A 19,103-nucleotide genomic window follows, 5' to 3' on the forward strand; every position below is an offset into this window, starting at 1 on the left:
GCTCGATATTCCTAGTTTACTGCTGATGAGGGGATTCAAAAGTGCAGGGAAATGGGAATGCTGGAGATGATTATGGTAAACCCAACCTTCCACAGTGGGGCAATTCAGAAAATGTATCGTTCACTCATACCTTAAAGAGATTTGTGAGGGGAGCACAAATGTCCCCCAAGAGCCTCATTACTGCTTTTGTCTTTATGCCAGACCTTATGGTGGGGACCAGTCATTCAACTGGGACCTTAAGGGCAATGGATTTAGTTGGATTCTGGAGTGGCTGGGTCAAGCGATAGTCCTTAACTGCTTAAGGGACAGCAAATGCAAAGCAAGGCTATTATGGCATTGATTAGTTATGATGTTGCCAAAACTAGGAACTAGGAAGGCTGGTAGTAAATTTTTACTGAATTTATATAACCACAAAAATGAGCAGAAATCTACCCCAACTTATAGCAACAGAGAATCAAGTCCTCTCAGCCAGCCCCAGATGTGAGCCTGTTTAAAGATCCTGAACCCCTTGAGTGAGGAAGGACCCTGGTACAGGACCAAAAACTTAGTCAATCTTTGTTTCATTCCTCCCCAAAGCGACCTAAAGCCTTTTATCAGGGTAACTGCTCATTAGGGAAAGGGAATCGATCAGAGACTCGGGAAGGGTCTTCCCAATTCCTCACACAGGTGAAACGCCATTCCTGCAAGACATTTTCTGCTCAGTCATCTGCATATTGGGGCTGGAAATATAAACAGTAAGGTTCGAAAGACTTCTTTGCTTCTAGTCGGGCAATCCCAATGTATTTTTAAGTCTGTACCAACTATTTCTTCATTTGGAGGAGAAGCCGAGGCCGACAGTGACGACAGTGACCTCCAGGTGCAGGGACCTTTCACCATTCTTTCATCAGCTCTGCCCAGGTGTCCCTCGGAGGTTTCCGGCCTCAGGGGTTTAATGAAGCTGTCTTTCCAACCAATTGCGTAAGCCTCCTCGGGAGGAATTCTGGTGAAGTCTGCACTTGTCTCTTTATACATTTCGATCATGTTTTCGTACTTCCTCAAAACGTGCATCAGCGCGACGCCGGTGTGGCACGAAAACGCTCCTCCCGCGTCGCTCACACCCCGGTCCTCCGCGCTCCCTTTGTCCCCCTGGATACCGCCTCCCACACCGCCGCCCGCCTGCTTCTCTGCCTGGCCACCCGCAGCCTCATCAACCAAGCCGCCCCCGCCCCCGCGTCCACCTCACGCGAGCCTGCACGTCCGGCCGCCGGAAGTGACGTCTCCGCGTCGGGCGCCCCGCCCCGGCTGCGCCGCTCGGCCCCGCCCCTGCCCCGCGGGCGCTCGCTTTCTGTCAGCTTCTGTCCCGAACCCTCTCCCAGCGCCCCTGCCTCCTGTCGCACCTGAGCGCACGCACCTGCCGGCCGGCTCCTCTCCCTCCGCTCCTGCGCCCTCCCTCCCTCCTTTGCCCGCCGGGCCGGAAGGCTTGGGCCGGGCGCGGGAGCCTCGCGGCTGCGTCACCGCGGACCGCAGACAAGATGGACACCGCGGAGGAAGGTGAGCCGCGGTGCCGGGCCTCACCGACCGGCCGGTTCGCGCCGCTCGGGGCGAGGCGGGGCGCGGCGGAGGCTGTGGCTTTGCTGCCCCTGGGCGCGGGGCGGAAGGTGACCCTCGGCCCGCCCGCCGGCGAGGGGCGGGGACTGGCGGCTGACCCGGCGCGACCTCCCGTCCGCGGCCCGGGCCGGGGTCGCCGCGGCTGCAGCGCGGGCGGCGTCTGCTTCCCCCCCCCCCCCCCGCCGTGCGCGTCGCGGCAGAACTTCTGTGTTAACTTTGAGACTGGTTGGAAGAAAGGACCCCTCCAGTGACGGTGACGGCCGAGAGCGCCGATCTGACCCCGCGGAGGCCCTGCCCTCCGGTCGCCCGCGCCGAGTTTGCGAGGCCCGGAGAGGACGCGGCTCCCTTTTGTTCTGGGGTAGTCGAGTGTCTTCTCCGTCGCTGACACCGGCGAGCGGGCTTGGCCGTGTGATTGATTACGTGTGTTTTGCTTGTGGTCCTTGCCCGCCGGAAACTACGCGAGATAGAAACATCCGCGCCTTCTGAGGATTGCAATGCGTTTAAGTGTTTTTAGACGCTAAGCTAATTTGGAGGGTCTGTAGAAGAAATGTTGATGCTTTGGTTATCAGCGCAGCACTCTTTACACTTAGGGTATGTTTTTGTAGGGCTGAAAGTCTTTCAGTGTCACGGATTGAGATTTTGGCAATTTTAAATGAAAATGGGTCATAGATAATGAGTGTTAACGTTTGGTATGATCCATGTCATGCATCAGTGGGAGTTGATTCAGTTAAAAAGTCTTTCCTCAATACAAATCTCAAGTGTAGAAACTGTGGCGCCTGATAATTTACTGAGCATGCTCACCGCCTTCATGTTGGAATCTTCCTAACAGCCACTTGGAGTAGATAGGTATCGTTCTCTTTTATAGAAGTGGAAGTGTAGGCTTAGTTTTCAATAGTTTTTCCAAGGTTCGCACAGGCAATAGGGACAGATTTGAACGTAGGTATAGTATTCGGATTGCGAATAGTTTTCCTTTCATTAAGCCACAGTTGTGTTTATTGTATGCCATGAGTGAAGCTGATCATCCCTAAAGACTCCTTTGGAAAAAATAGTAAAGCGAAACTCCTGGAGATGAGGAATCGCCTTCGCGTTCTTTTTTTTGGCCGCCTTTTTGACAGGTGGACTTGTCGGTCAGTTTTCACCTACATAGATTTGTTCTTTTGGATTCCAGGTTTTTGTTTCTGTTTTGCACCACTAGGGATTGAACTCAGGGCTTCCACTTTCAGCTACCCAGGCCGTTTTATTTTTATTTTGAAACCAGGCCTGGTGGGCTTGAACTTCTGACCCTTTTGCCTCAGGCTCCCGGATGTGGGGTTCACAAGGTGCACCACCATGCCAGGCTGGATTAAAGTTTTAATGTCTAAATCTAGTGAGACATGTATTTATCGCTTGATATGTACTGGTATGTTATATTAAATCTCCATTATTTTGGTCTGGCATTTAGTGCTCGTGTTATATTTATGACCTGCCAGTAGTTATCGGTAGTTCAGGGATTGATACATTTAGTGCTGCCGCTGAGTGGAAACTTCGTTATGAGGAGAGAAGCATTTCTAGTTCTCAAAGATATTTTCCCCCTTGTAAAATTGTAATTGGGTAAGGTATAAATGATATTCTTATTGACTTAAATACTTACTGAGTTGAACTAATTACTTTGTATAGTAGCTAGTGTTTACTGAGGAGTCTGTGTGTGGTATATTATTTACTAAACTTAATTCTACCAACATTTTTAGGAGGGAATATCTTCATTTTACAGGTAAGGGAACTAAAGGTTAGTATGATTAACTTGCCTGAGAGCACACGGGTAGTAGTAACAGTGACATGATTCAAATGCATGTCTGTCAAATTCTAGACTTAGATATTTAAAAGTGAATATCAACTGTTATGTTGAATCATTAATATAGGTTGAAAAACCATATTTCATATTTGATGAAACTGTTAGTCATGGAATGAAAGTTAATGTTTTGGTTTTTGGTGGTTTTTTGGTACCAAGGATTAAACTTGGGACCTTGTGCTTGCGAGGCAGGCACGGCGCCACTGAGCTAAATCCCTGGCCCATGAAAGTTAATACTTCTCATGCCTCTTTTTGCAAATTTGCAAATGGAAGTCTTTTGAAATTTTCAGAATTTAAATTTAACTTCAAATAACACTGGAAGAAAAGGTAGAGTTATGGAGAATATCATGATAAAAAAATTATAGAATGAAGCTGCAAGAAGCCTGTAGAAAACTGTTCTATTTGCTAAGTCAGTTTTTTTTTTTTTGGTGCTGGGGATTGAACTCGGGACCTTTGGCCTACGAGGCAGGTGGCGGAACCACTGAGCTAAATCCCCAGCCCTAAGTCAGTTATTCTTGATTATAAAGCAATGCAACTTGAGTTTTTATCTGATTACAAAGGAAAAATTTTTTTTTCCTTTTTGCTAGTAGGTTTGGAAAATACTATGGCTAAATATAAAGAAAATTAAATTTCAAAAAAAATCTGTTAAAACTGTTCCCCACTCTTGAAAAGTGGATACTGTAGTTTACTTTTACGTTTTAAAAATATTTTAATATTCTGAGGAAAGAGGTTAAAATGTTACTAAGTTACACACCATGCAAATAGAGTACAATTCTATCATAAAATTTTTGCTTTCTATACATGGTGCCCTGTATGATACTATAATGCTCAAAATGTCTTACATTTGTAATAGTACTGAATTCTATGATTTTTGCCCTTTTATAGTAAATGTTTGGTAGATGTTTAAAAACCTCTGAAGTCTTTAGTGTATTAAATTACGTTTTTGTGCCAGGGATTTAGCTCAGTGGTTCCACCGCCTGCCTTGCAAACACAAGGTCCCAAGTTCAATCCGCCACACCAAAATAAATTAAATAAATAAATAAATAGTTTTTGTAAGATCTACTTTATAATCTATGTATAATGAGAGTGATTCTTATTTGTATGTAGTTTGTATGAGTACATAATGTCTTGTATATACAGCTCTTTATTAAGTCTTTAAATTTCAGAGCTGGAGACCTTACACGTAGCCTCCTTATTTTATGGATTAGGTATCTGATCTTACAGTGCATGGAGATTTTTTTACTTTCAGAAAGAAAATTCATCCTTTGGTCAAAAATAGACTTTTTTTTCCCTTCAGTATTGAGGATTGAGCCCAGGGCCGGCCTTTACACTGAACTACATCCCCAGCTCACTCCCTCACCCCTTTCATTTTATTTTGAAACAGGGCCTGAGTCCTGAGTTGCCCAGGGTGTCTTCAATTTACACTTGCAGTCTTGCCTCAGCCTCCCAGAATACTGGAATTACAGGAATGTGCCACCATGCTTGGCTTTTGTCTTTTTGTTTTTTTAAGGAAAAGCACTGCAGTGGTGGAATATATATTGCAAGCAATCATTGATATATGGAGCTTCCATAAAGATACTATACATTTTGCCATAGTAGAATGCTCACATTTAAGCCCAGTGTTACATAGAGCTGTTTTACTTTTTTCACTTTTCTAAATTACTGCTTAGACTAATAGAATAGAATATAAAATCTTACCAATAACTTTTAAAGTAATTGTAGTTATGCATTACAGAAAATACTCCTTCGAAAGGTATGAAGTGTATCGCAGTTGATTATGTTCTTTATCCACTATGGCAAAAAGTTGAAGTAATTTAAATTTGGAAGAAATGAGTTAAAAGGATGGGCAGATTCAGATAGTTGGTTATCCTTTTTCTAGAAGCTCATGGTCTTTCATCTCTGATTCCACACATGCCTGTTTCAGTCTTGCTGCAGATCAGCTTTCACGGCTTTGGCCTATACTGTGGCCAAGCATACCTGCATTTATTTAACAGATGTTTATTGAGAACCTTATTGAGTCAAGCATTTTTTTTTTTAATGTCTTTGGGTTAGGGAGGGAACAAAATAGAGAATATTCTTTCATAGTGCTTACGATGTAGTTCTTAGCTTGGTAGAGAAGGAAGGGAAAACAGAAAACTTGATAAATTATGTAGTGTAACTAGAAGATTACAAGAGCTTTTGAAAATAGCAAATTGGAAGGTAGTTAAGGCTGCTAGAATACAAGGGCAAGGATTGCAGTTTTAAATAGGACTGTGAAAGAGTCCTCATTGAGGAGGAGTTAGCCAATTGGAGCATGCCTAGAATGTTCAGTAAATCACCAGGACAGGCGATGGATTGAAAGAGAGCGAGTATAATATGAGATCAGAGAGACCATGGGGCCATGGAGGAGTTAAAGGGGCTGTGAGCAGGTCGGGCTTTCATTGACTTTTCTCTTAGTGAGATAAAGAGCTGTGGGACAGTTTGGGGCAGAGGTGAGACATCAGTTGTCATGCTACTCTGTCCCTGGCTACTTCCGAGTATACCTGTTTTCTATCACTGTTGAACCCAAATTTCTGGGAGCTAGAGTCTAATGGGCCCATCTTGGGTGAGGAGCTTACTCTTGATCCAAGAATACAGGTGATAGTGGGAAAGGTAATAGAAGAATCAAAATCATGACTGTGTCCATTCTGGAGCTGGACAGACATCTCAAAAGATGCTTGCTATATTATTGACATCTAGAGTACTTTTTAGGAGGAAGAGCGGTGATCAGTGCGGGGCCACCCAGATATCCTCATTTAGATACCTGCTTCCCGTTTCTTCCAGACCAGGTTTCTTTCCTTTAAGGACATGAACTGGACTTGGTCTTAGTATAATATTAGAAGAGTTCTTAAAAAGGTAATAGGGGGGCCGGGGATTTAGCTCAGTGGTTTTGCCGCCTGCTGCGCAAATGCAGGGACCTGAGTTCAATCCCCGGTACCAAAAAAAAAGGGAATAGGAACCGAAGTAAGGCACCAAGGGAAAACAATTCAGACTATATGTTAGACTGCTGATGTAGTGAGCTAGACAAGTTAGTATGGGAGTTTAAGGCAGTGGGAATGGAAAGAATGTGAAAGAAGAAACAGATCAGGGTGGAATTAATAGAATATAGTAGTTGATGAGGTAGGTAGTGAAGAGGAGTTTTAAATGATTGATTTCTAGAGTAGTTTCATCAACCAGGAATGGGAAAAGTTCAGTTTTAAACATTGTTTGCAAGTGCTGGCATAATGGAATGCCATAGATTGACTACTTAAGCAAGAGAAATATATTTTCTCACAGCTCTGGAGGGTAGAAGTTTGAGATCAAGCCATTGACAGGGTTGGTTTCTTTTGAGGCCTTATTCTTTGGCTTATGATGGTAGATTTACACCTTCACATGGTCTTCCTTCTGTGCATGTGTACCAGCCTTCTCTTCATATAAGGACACTAGTCAGATTAGATTAGAGCCCATACTAGCAACCACATTTTAACTTAAATCACAGGCAAATACCATTGCATTCTGAAGTACCAGAAGTTAGGGCTTCAAAATATGAATTTTGTGGGGGAGTTGGGGCACAGTTCAGCTCCAAGTTCTTGAAGGCTTGGAAGACACTGAAGCATTTTTTTTACTCCTACTTCTTATAGCTTCATTATATTATCTGTCCTTTTCACTTTTCTGGCCCTCCTTTTCTCTACTTCTACCTGATGGTATGTTCTGGGAATGTAGGAGCAGATTAATAAAATATAAATTATGCATGATAAAATTTACCCCTTTAGTATGCCATTCTGTTTGCAATAGATGATTTGGAGATTCTATGCCTTTTTTCTTTTGCTTTCCATTTACCAAGTATTGGATACCTACTATGTACCTAGGACCATTGTCAGAGAGCTTGCCACATAATAAACTTCATTTCCCCCTCAGACATTGCAAAGTGCCTAGAGAGATACTTGTATTGAATAGAACAGCTTAAAGGACCATTGACATAGAGTAATAGTTCTCAAAGTTTGATCTCAGGGCCTTTTACATTCTTAAAATTGAGGACCCAAAGGACTTTTATGTATGTAGGTATTTTATGTATGTAGAGATATTTATCATATTAAAATAAACCTTAAAAGTTAACTAGAATATTTAAAAGTAACAGACTCAATACATGTTAACAAGAATAACTTTATGATAAATAAGTAGATTTTCCGAGATAGAAATCTTAAGTTAGAAGAGTAGCACTGTTTTAAATTTTTATAGATCTCTTTTATGTCTCTTATTAGAAGACCTCTGCTTTTGTAGGCAACTCTGTTGCCACATGCTTTGATTAAAGTGTATAGAAATTTGGCTTCACACGGATACATATCTAGAAAAGTGGGGAGTATTTTCAGGTCAGTTTGTGTGTTTGATGTTATGTCAGAACTTGATGAATGGCAGTTTCTTAATGGGTATTGTATCTGAAAACACCCACACATATATGGACAATTGATTTTTTTTTTTTTTTTTTTTTGGTACCGGGGATTGAACTCAGGTCCTTGTGCTTGCGTAGCAGGCGGTGAAACCACTGAGCTAAATCCCCGGCCCTGGACAATTGATTTTTGACAAAAATGCAAAAGTAATTTAGCAGAGAAAGTATATTTCAAGAAATGGCATTGCAATAATTGATTATTCATAGGCAGAAAACTTTGGCGCCATAGCCTGTGCCATATCCCAAATTAACTTAAAGGAATATTAGACCTACATGAAACACCTAACACTAAATATGAAAGAATTTCTTTTGATCTTGGGTGAGGACAATATTCCTTAGATCTTAGATTTAACATCAGACGCATGATCCACCAAAGAGGAACTTGATAGATTGGATGGCTTCAGATTCAGAACTTCTGCTCTTTGAAAGACTTAAGAGAGTGAACACAGGCTAGTAAATATTTGCAGGCACATAGACACAAATTTTGCCTTAGTGAGTATTGAATCCAAGGCCTTACCACTCAGCTACATCCAAGCTTATTTAATAATCTTTTTAGAATTTTGGGAGCTGGGGATTTAGCTCAGTGGTTCTGCCTCCTGCCTTGCAAGCACAAGGTCCCGAATTTGATCCTTGGTACCAAAAAAAAAAAAAAAAAAAAAAAAGAATTTTGAGACAGGGTCTCACTAAGTTGCCCAGGTTGGACTCAGTTTCAATCTTCCTGCCTCAGCCTCCCAAAGTGCTGGGATTACAAGCGTGCTTCACCCTCCCTGGCTGCATACATACATTTAATGAGGTATTTAGAGTGTACAAAAAAGGAGAAACCCTCTCAAAACTCAGTAAGAGAGCAACCTATTTTTTAAAATGGCTCAAAGATCTGGGAAGATATTTCACCAAAAATACATGCATGTGGCTGTTAGGCACAAGAAAAGATAATAGCATCGTTAGTCATTCATTAGGTAAAAGCAGAGCACAACCATAATGAGATCCACCCCCTAGGATGGATATAATTAAAAGGGACAGATAGTAAGTATTGGTGAGGATTGTAGAAAAATTAAACCCTTCATTCCTCACTGGTGAGAATGTAAAATGTTGCAGCTGATTTTGTGTTCCTCAGAAGTTAAACTGAGTAACCACATGATGCAGAATCAGGTCATTTCTCAGTGTATATCCAAAAGTTAAAAATGTATGTTCACACAAAAGCCTGTATATGAATGTTCAGAGCAATATTATTCATGGTAAGCAAACAGCAGACACAACTCAGTGTCCACCAGCTGATGGATAAATGTGGTCTATCTCTAAAACGGGTACTATTCAGAGGTACAAAAGGGTGACGTATTGATAGCTGTACAACTTGGACTTCGTCAACATTATGCTAAGTGGAAGGAACCAGTCACACAAAAACTACAGTTCATGTGATCCAATTTGTATGAAATGTTCAAAATAAGTAAATTTATGTAGAGAAAGTAGATTACAGTAGTGATTAGCTGGGACTGGGGAAGATGGATGTAATTCTATTAGTTACAAGGTTTCTGTTTGGAATGTTTTAAAAGTTGATTATTGGTGACGGGTGTACAACTGACTCTATAAATATACTCAAAACTATTGAATTGCATACATCGTTGACCAACTTTATGGTATATACACTATATTCCAAGCAAGCTGTTCAGTTAAAGCTACAATGAGCTACCACTGCACATCTGCTAGAGGGGCTGAAGCAATACTATGAAGACCAACCATACCAAGTTTTGGTGAGGAAGTGGAGCAACTGCTATGTTTCATGCACTGTTGAGAATGTAAAGTGGTACTCCGCTTTTTCCAGGAAGCAGAAAACAGTCTTGAAGGTACAGGCCCATGGTTGACAGGTGATGATGCAGAAGGCATTGGCACACCTCTGTGCATCCCTGGGCAAGACCTGCAGTGGTTTGGGCCCTTATTCATAGGGCTATGGGAAGGTGGGCATTAAAACAAACCTACTACCTGTAACCAAAGTAAGTAAACCACCCCTCCTCTCGCATGTTCCTCCAGCACCCTCTAGTACAAACAAAATGCTAGAGTTCAGTTTCTTATCCTTAACCAGGTATTGAAGGGGGAATTTGGACTGAAGAGGAGATAGGGTGGTAACTGGCTCTCTCCCTTTGAAACTGAAATGGTGTTGAAGGCATTGCCTGCACTGCCGAAGCTTGAAGTTTCCCGCTGCTGCTGGCAGAACCACCACCACCACTTCTCTAGCTACTTCAGGAGCCCAGTTCCTGCATTTAGCTGCCGCTGTTGGTTTTTAGAGTCAGAAATAGAAAATGATTTTTTTTTTGGTACTAGGGATCAAACTTGGGACCTTGCGCTTGCAAGGCAGGCGGCAGAACCACTGAGCTAAATCCCTGGCCCTTGGAAAATGATTTTGACCCATGTCCCGTCCTGTCCCGTCCCTCCCCCTCCCCCTCCCCTCCTTCTTTTCTTTTCCTTGGTCTCATAGGAGGCCTTTCTCACTCGCAGACTTATCTTAAGTCTAGTCAGCAAGGAGCCAGAAAACAGAGCGTTTTCAGGCTTCCAGGAGCAACAGTAAAGGTGAATTGTTAATTTAGTAATGATAGTAATCCAGAAACATAAGAAAAGATTGTAAATTTGTAAAACATGGAGAATTAAGAATTTTGCAAGGCCTGATTCCCACATCCAAATTTTTTTGTAGATACCCTTTTACAATAAAAAACTTTTTGGTAAAATCTGAGCAGTTAAAATGTTTTATTCCCTTATAATTGTGGAAGTTTCAGTAAAATCAACCATATTATCATTAACCAGTTATAATTTCTCTTGTTTTTTGCATGTTCTCTTTTAGGCGCTTGTATTTTTACCTACTTGGAGATAGAATGTGTGTTCATTTTTTATTCCTGCTTTGTTTACTTAACATTGTGCGTTTTTTCATATTGCTGTACAGTTATATTAGTTATTTTAAAGGACCTGAATATGTTCCATACAGTGAATGTGTATGTATAGCTGCTTACCTGCTTTTGGCTATGTAGGGTATCCACAGACATTTTTTAATAACCTTTATCAATAATGTCTTTAATATTTGTCCTTTATAATTGTAAATATTTTGTTGGTAATCAGATAGTAAAAAGTTGTTTGCTTCATCCGGATGAAAGGAGGTCAGTACCCTCATGAGTTGATGTTGCATGACCTTGATATGACGTGATGAAAATGGCACTTTATCTATGTGATTTTCCTCCTCAAAACCCATAGCCCCAAACTAATCGTGAAATCAGACAATTTCCCGTTTGGGGGCCTCCAGTAATACACCTGCAAGTACTCTTCAAAGCAGTGGAGGACAGCAAAAACAAGGCAAATCCAAGACTGTCAGAATCCAGAGAAGCCCATGGAGATAGGACAACTAAATGTATGTGGATCATGGAACATACAACTAAATGTATGTTAGGTGAAGTCTGAGGAATCCTGAAGAAGCTAGAGTTTAATGATAATGTATCAATATTGGTTCATTAAATGTAAGAAAAGTAACAGTTCCTAATAAAATATTACTAATAGAGGAAAGGGCTGGGTATTTAGCTCAGTGGTGCTGCCACCTGCCTCACAAGCATGAGTTCCCGAGTTTGATACCGGATATCCCCCCCCGCCCCCCCCCAAATAATAATAGGGGATATTGTGTGCTGGCTTTGTGGAGACTCTGTACTATCTTAGAGTTTCTGTAAATCTAAGACTATTCTAAAAAATAAGGTCTATTAGTAATTTTAAAAATCTTGTTAAATTGTAAGTGGAGAGATTTTGAAATCTTACTGCATAAAAGAACTTTCAGGATAGATAACAGGTTGAGTTATAATGTGTACCACACAGCTTTAAAAAGTTTTCTTCTTTCCCCGTTATAGGCACTTAGTATATATTATTGAACTTGATTGTTGGTCAGAAAAACTCGGATGGGTCAGTCAGACCTAAAGTGGTGCAGGAAGCTGCAGTTGATAATCCCATTCACTGGTGGTGGTTTCCCTTTCCTCTCATCTTCTGGGCCTTCTCCATACTCTGTCACCAACGACTTGAAGCTTTTCGTTAAAAATAAAAAATTGCACATACAAAAACTCCACATTATATTTATTGTGCTAAGTACTGTGCTAGGAACTTTGAAAGATATGCTTGTATGAATATATTAGTTATTCAAATAAAACAAAATTCCCACGATAAAATAAAATTGCCTTTCAAAACCAGGAACTTTGTAAGTAGGTTTGCATTCATAACAAACAAGATGCATTACTTTTACTTTGGCCTGTGAAGATTTGTAGTTTTTTAAGATTTGTAGTCTTACTGCCCATAAGGTAAATATCATTAGTCTTAATTTACCACAGAACATGCTGTGTGGTTTAAATTTGAATGAAAAAATCTCAGGCTGTACCTTTTGTTAACTTTACTCTCTTTTTGTAGCCTTGTCCTTGGTACTCCATTCAGGTTTTGGGTGTGGGATTGGTTCTAGTACAAAATAGGTTATTCTTTCTTGACCTCCTTTGTCAGTAGTTGTACTTGTTTCATGTGTTTTTGAAACTGCTGAGATCCTGTAAGAGATAGGATAGGCTAAATTATGATGTAGTTAGTTACCCCTAAACTTCAGCAGCTTAAAACAACAGGTTAGCTTCTCACTGATGTGTATCCAGTGTGGGTTGAGAGGAATGCTTTTCTTAACTGTAGTCATTGCAGAAACAGCTTCATGCAAGCACCATTCCTTACTAAATGCCTCTCCAACCATTGAGACCAGAAAATGCAGTGTGAACTGTGTTCATTGTATAAAATACCTCTACCCAGAAACACATCCTTGTTCATATTTATGACAAAGCAAGTCAGTTTCCATGCCTAATTTCAGTGGCTTCAGGGAAGTGCAGTTAATTATACCATGTGCTCAGAAAGTTGGAAAGCTAGAAATATTTGGTCAATGTTGGTGATTTCCACAGTCCCTTAACAACATTCCCACCTGAGTGCATGAAATAAATGTACTCATTGAAAGACATTTTAATCTACAATTTCATTAGACCACATTTTAGAGCAAGTAAGACTAGGTATGGTGACACATGCCTATAGTTCCAGCAGTCAGGAGGCTGAGGCAGGAGGATTGCTGCAAGTTGGAGGCCAGCCTGGGCTGCATAGTGACTTCAAGCCCAGTCAGAACTACATAGTGAGGTCCTGTCTCCCAAAAAAAAACAAAACAACAAAAAAAATTTTAGAGCAAGATTATTATTTTTGTAATATTGTTCTTTCTCATTTGCTATTTCTTCCCCCAAGACTAGACAGTACTGTGGAAAGTCTTCATTTTTATTTTTTATTTTTATCTTTTTTTTCCTAGTACTGGGAATTGAACTCAGGACCTTGTGCTTGCCAGGCAGGCTCTGTGCCACTGAGCTATATCCCTGAGGCTTTCGTTTTTAAATAAAGGTACAATTTAAATACAGTGAAATTTACCTTCATGAAATATCCATTTTGATATGTCCATACAGTCATGTAGCCAGCAAAATCAAGATATAGAATAGTCCCATCATCATCACCTCAAATACCCTTATACCCTTTAAAGGTTTGCCCCCTTCCTTACTTCTTTGGCCCTGGCAGCCACTGGTCTATTCTGTTCCTATGGATGTCCCTGTTCTGCCTACTTCCAGCGTGTCATGAGTGGAATCATACAGTATGCATTGTTTGGAGTCTGGCTTCTGTCGTTTACTGTATTTGCTCCTTACCTACATTCCTGCACATATCAATAGTTCATTCCTTCTTATTGCTTAGTATTCTGTTGTCACATGTGTACTCTATTCAGTACCTGGTTGTGGGTTCCTTGGATTGGTTGATATCAGTTTGGGGAAAATATGAGTGAAACTGTTACACATATTCACATAGGTTTTATATGAACGTAAGTTTTCATTTTACTGGGTTAAATACATAGGCTAGTATGGCGAATTTTTACATTTTTGCCTTTTTTTTTTTGGTACCAGGGATCGAACTCAGGACCTTTTGCTTTCGAGGCAGGTGGTGGCACCACTGAGCTAAATCCCTGGCCCCCTTTTTGCCATTTTTTATAGGTTTTTAATATTTGTGTGATTTAAAAATTTTTTTGTGGTAGATTATATAGTACTTGTTATTTTAGCCCATAAATTCACTACTTTGGGGCAGGTTTGAGGCAGGCACTGGCTATGTAGTCCAGGCCAGCCTTGAACTTGCAGTTCTGTCTCAGCCTCTTGAATGCTAGGATCACAGCATGTGCCACTGTGCCTGACTTTATGCCATTTTACGGTTCATAGGCATTTGTATAGTCACACTGTCATGCAACCATTGCCATCTTCTTTTTTTCCCCTCGCCAGTACTGGGTCTCAACAACTGTTTGGGCTCGGACTTTAAAGTCTTCCCTAAAGACTCCTGTAGTCAGAGGTGATTGAGTCTTGGGAGCACTGTGCTCATCACTGAGCCCAGCCGTGGGGAGCTCATGGATGAATGTGCTGTTAGAAGGTGGCCCGCTTGGAGGGGTCCCTGGGGCCATGGCCTAGAAGGCTGCATTCTTTCCTTGGCTCCTCTTCTCTCTGCTCCCTGGGTGTGATGAGGTGAGCATCTTTCTCTGCCAAGCACTTTTGCCTTGGAGCTAACCAACCATGGACTGACTCTTCTAAAAACTGAAAGCCAGATTAAACTCCTCCTTTAAGTGGAGGGTGTTGAGTATTTTGTCCTAATGACAGGAAAGTGACTAATACAGTAACTGAAATAGAATCAGCTGATCTAAGGTTTTCAGATAGTGGCACAGGCCAGTGACATATCCTGTCTCTTGCATCCTGTTTCTGCTTAGCCCTGTGTGGCCTTTGACACCTTATGTGACCCTACTTTCTTCAGCCTGTTTCTCAGAATCTGAGATTATATAAAGATTGAATGAAATAATGCATTCTGAGTGAGTAGAACTGTCTAGCCATGGTGGACACTAAATAAAGAGTGGCTCCTACTACCATCAATTTAAAAGTTGTATACTTTTTCTTGGTGGAATGGCCAGTGCTTGGTTGATCTCTTTCTTCTCTTCTCTTCCCTTCCCTCCCCTCTGCACCCCTCCTCTCCTCTCCTTCCTGGAATTGAACCCAGAGGTGCTCTACCACTGGACCTGTATCCTGAGCCCTTTTCACTTTTTATTTTGAGACAAGGTCTCAGTAAGTTACCCAGGATGGCCTTGCACTTGCCTTTCTCCTGGCTCGGCCTCCCAAGTAGCTGAAATTATAGGTTTGCCATGTCATGGCCAGCTTGGCCAGGCCTTTAAATTGCTACATCAAAGATCCCTTAGTATATCAAGTAGGACTTTTTTTTTTTTTTTTGAGACAGAGTCTTGCTATGCAGTTCTGGCTGGCCTCAAACTCATGGTGATCCTCCTGCCTCAGCCTCCCAAGTGCTGGGATTACAGTTGTATATCACCACTCCTGGCTCAAGTAGGAATTTAAAAAGTCAAATGACAAAGTTTTTCTTTCATTGAAAAATATTTATTGAGAGGGGTTTGAGCAGACATATTAAAGAGAGTCACCAGCCCTAGAGGAACTGACATCTTGTGGGGGAGACAGAGGAGGAAGTCAGTGATCTCAAATAATAAGAGTTGGAACTGGAGTCTGGACATAGGATGAACACCAGGCTGAAAGGCCTGGCTCAGAAGATGCTGGGTGGTCACATCCACTACTCAGCAGCAGGTGTTGGCTGCCTTGATTACTGCCCAAAGTAGGAAGCGCAAACACAGGTGTAGCCACAGTCCCTTACCCCTGGGTGCTCAGTCTGTAGTGAGTTCATTTCTTAAAGTTGACTTTATGAATAATGTCAGTATGGATTTATTTTGAGAAATTAATTTCCTTTTCCTTTCATTTTCTCCTAAGATCCAGTTAAGGGGAGAGACTGTCTTAGATACTTTTCTCTCATTGCTGAGACAAAATACCCGACACCAAAATTTAAAGGGGAAAGGGTTTATTTAGCTCACACTTTGTAGAGGTTTCATTCCGTAGTCAGCTGGCTCCAAGGTAAGGTAGCACATGGCAGATTGAAGGTAGCAAAAGCAACAGGGGACCTTAACAGCGTCTTTCTGCCCCCCTTTATCTTTTAATATTTTATATTTTGATACTGGGGATCGAACTCGGGACCTTGCACTTGCGAGGCAGGTGGCGAAACCACTGAGCGAAATCCCCGGCCCCTCTGCCCCCTTTATCTTTCTCAGACTACTGAGGGCAGGTAGCACGCACCCCTTCATCCTGGTGCCCTCGGGCCCAGCTCCACCATTCACACTCTAGATTGAGCCACCTCTGAAAAAGCATGAGGCTTTGGGGGGACATCTAAACACAAGCCACAAAAGAGACCTTGGAACTTTGATTTTATTTGATCTATGTAATATTATTAGTGCAAATAATACTTTACGAGACAGGTGATCATTTTAATAGTTTATTAGAATATATTTTGACTTAATACCATTTATAAAAATGTAACCCTTTTGAAAGGGTTTGTGTATTATAATTTGTAGAAAATCCTGCTAGTGTGCTCAATTTTCCATTGTTCATATAGTAAGTGGTAAATTTACAAATTCATTGTGATCTTTACAATGAGTAGAGTATGAAATCAGCACTTGGGAAATTTTTTATTATGTATATATTATAGAGCAATAGAGAATGATCATTACACCATTCATTAGGATTTTCTATACTTCATTGTACAGTTCACTAAAAGTAAAAATAGATAAGGAAGATTTGAGAGTTTTTAATTACTAGTAGTTGGAAATAATGATAGGTTAGAATTCCCTTTGGATTGTTTTCCTACTTGAGGTCTTGTCTGTCATTGTTTTCATATTGTGTCCACTTGCTTCTTCTCTTGAAGGACTCCACCCAGGATGCAGATTGTCCCTTTGTCCAGTGCATCTGTGCTGTGTACACTAGCCACCTTAGTCATTTGATAGCTGGCTTCGTTATCTATGCCCTGGTATCACAGTGCTTGTGTTTAAGTATCCTGTATGTGAGAATAGTGATGCTGGCAGTTTTTGCTGGGTTTGTTTTTGTTTTTTTTTTTTTTTTTGGTACCAGGGATTGAACTCAGGACCTTGCGCTTGCGAGGCAGGTGGTGGATGCTGGCAGTTTTATTACAGTGTGTTATAATTATTCTGTTGTATTCTTATTGTTACTTATCTTTTACTCTGCCTAGTTTATAAAGTCAGCTATGTAATAGGTATATATAGAGGCCACCAGAAAAGTGTATAAAAAGGGTATATGCACTTCAGCCGTATACTGTACCAATAAATGTCTGGAAGCTAATGACCATCACTTTGAGCACCTCTTGTAATTGTAGAGGCCAAAGGTAGCTTGTATTGATCTCATGATGTCTTAGTAAATTTAGTATTAAAATATTTATGCAAGTATTTATTTTCCTGATATATACTTTTTTTGGCAGATTCTGTATAGGAGAAACTGTCTGATTTATTTATTTCTTTTCTTTTCTTTTCTTTCTGTACTGGGGATCAAACTCAGGACCTTGCGTTTGGGAGGCGGGGGGGGGCACCACTGAGCTAAGTCCCAGGGAGAGAAACAGTTGTGGTAGTCTGAACCCCGCCCCCCATTCCCTGTGGTTAAGGAGAGACTACTATGTTTCTTTGAATACTTTGTTTACCTCCACTTTCTCCTCTTCTGACACTCTGATACAAATGTTAGATACTTTGTTAGAAGTTTTCTTTCACAGTTCGCCAAGGCTTTTTTTTTTTGTACCGGGGATCGAACTCAGGTCCTTGAGCTTGCGCAGCAGGCGGCAAAACCACTGAGCTAAATCCCCAGCCCTCCAAGGCCTTTTTTAAAGTTTGCTTTTTCTCTCATTTAGATTAATTTCTCTTGTTGAATCTTCATATTCACTTATTTTTTTTTTTCTGCTCTTAGATTCACTTTTTTTTTTTCCTGGTGCCACTAGGGATTAAACCCATGGCCTTCACACTGAGCCACATCCCCAGCTCTCTTTATTTTTCATTTGAGACAGGGTCTCGCTAAGTTACTAAGTTGCCCAGGCTGGCCTCCAATTTGTCATCCTCCTACCACAGCCTTCCAAAGTCCTGGGATTACAGGCATGTGCCACCTTACCACTCTTGCTGTATTTTTTGTTCTGAAATTTCCACTTGGTTGCTGTGGGTGTCCTATTTATTTCTTTGCTAAAATTTTCAATTTAAATTTTTTCAAATGTGTTAATAGTTCATTGAAACTTTTTTATGGTGACTACTTAAAATATTTGTCAATAGGGCCAGGGATTTAGCTCAGTGGTTTTGCCGCCTGCTGCACTGGTACAAGGACCCAAGTTCAATCCCCGGTACCAAAAAATAAAAAAGAAAATATTTGTCAATAATTCCAATATCTTATTATTTCAGTGTTGGCATCTGTTGATTGTCTTTTCTTCAGGTTGAGATTTTCCTGGTTCTGATTTTCCTGAGATTTTCCTGTTAGGAGATATTTTGAGTTGTATTGTGGACAATTTGGATATTATGGGCTCTTTATTAAATGTTGGGGGTTTTGTTTTAAGCAGGTCTACCCTGGGGTTATGCTGGTAGGGGCAAAGGGACACTGCCCCCTTCCTTCCAGCTGGAGGTGAAAGCCAGGTTCCCCACGTGACATTGACATTCTTTAACACTTGGCGTTGGTGCATATACATAACACATCTTTTTTTTTTTTTTTTGTACCAGGGATCGAACTTGGGACCTTGTGCTTTCGAGGCAGGTGGTGGAACCACTGAGCTAAATCCCTGGACACGTGTTTTTTTTTTTTTTTTTTTTTTTTTAACTTCCCTTCTCCTTTCCCTCACCACTTCCCGCATCTCTTGGACTAGGAATGGGGTCTTCATGTCTTTTAAAGGAGGAGCGGGGCAAGTCTGGTGCTGGCAGCCATAGAAATTCTACTTTTGATGCTGTCCATTAAATGTGCTGTACTGAAACGCTTGTACTAGGAACTCCAGCGTGGGGAGGTCCGCCTCGGGAGAGGTCCCTCCTCTGTCTCTCCGCACCGAGTATTCTTTGTTTCCTTGCGCCTGAACGTGGACTTGGAGAGAACTGGAATATTTAAAGCAGTCATGGACTCTGTGAATACTGGATATGGCTTGGGATTGTGGATTTTATAAGCAAAGTTTAGCCAATTATGTTCTAATTAATCCAGGGTGAAGGTGGAAGTGGAAGGTTTTAAGACATTCAGGTCCTGTGTGTTCTAACCATAAACAGTGGTGATGCCAATTGTGGCATTATGCCCATAACCC

At 41.3% G+C, this 19,103-nt stretch overlaps 1 protein-coding gene across 2 annotated transcripts in view; it reads left to right on the forward strand.

Annotated features, from left to right (window-relative positions):
- Positions 1 to 1,281: 1,281 nt before the first annotated feature.
- Positions 1,282 to 19,103, forward strand: part of Marchf6 (membrane associated ring-CH-type finger 6) — a 66,097-nt gene continuing 48,275 nt past the window's right edge. The window contains exon 1 of one of the 2 annotated variants that reach the window (XM_004845184.3): positions 1,282 to 1,530. In XM_004845184.3, the coding sequence (XP_004845241.1) occupies positions 1,512 to 1,530 (19 nt within the window). In that variant the 5' untranslated portion in view covers positions 1,282 to 1,511. Of the gene's footprint in view, positions 1,531 to 1,842; positions 2,179 to 19,103 lie in introns of those variants that run through there. The other variant, XM_087189233.1, reaches the window with a different exon arrangement.

Source organism: Heterocephalus glaber, unplaced genomic scaffold, assembly GCF_053883595.1.
Source record: "Heterocephalus glaber isolate CG9 unplaced genomic scaffold, H.glaber_assembly_v1.0 deba00001538, whole genome shotgun sequence".
Lineage (NCBI taxonomy): Eukaryota > Metazoa > Chordata > Mammalia > Rodentia > Bathyergidae > Heterocephalus > Heterocephalus glaber.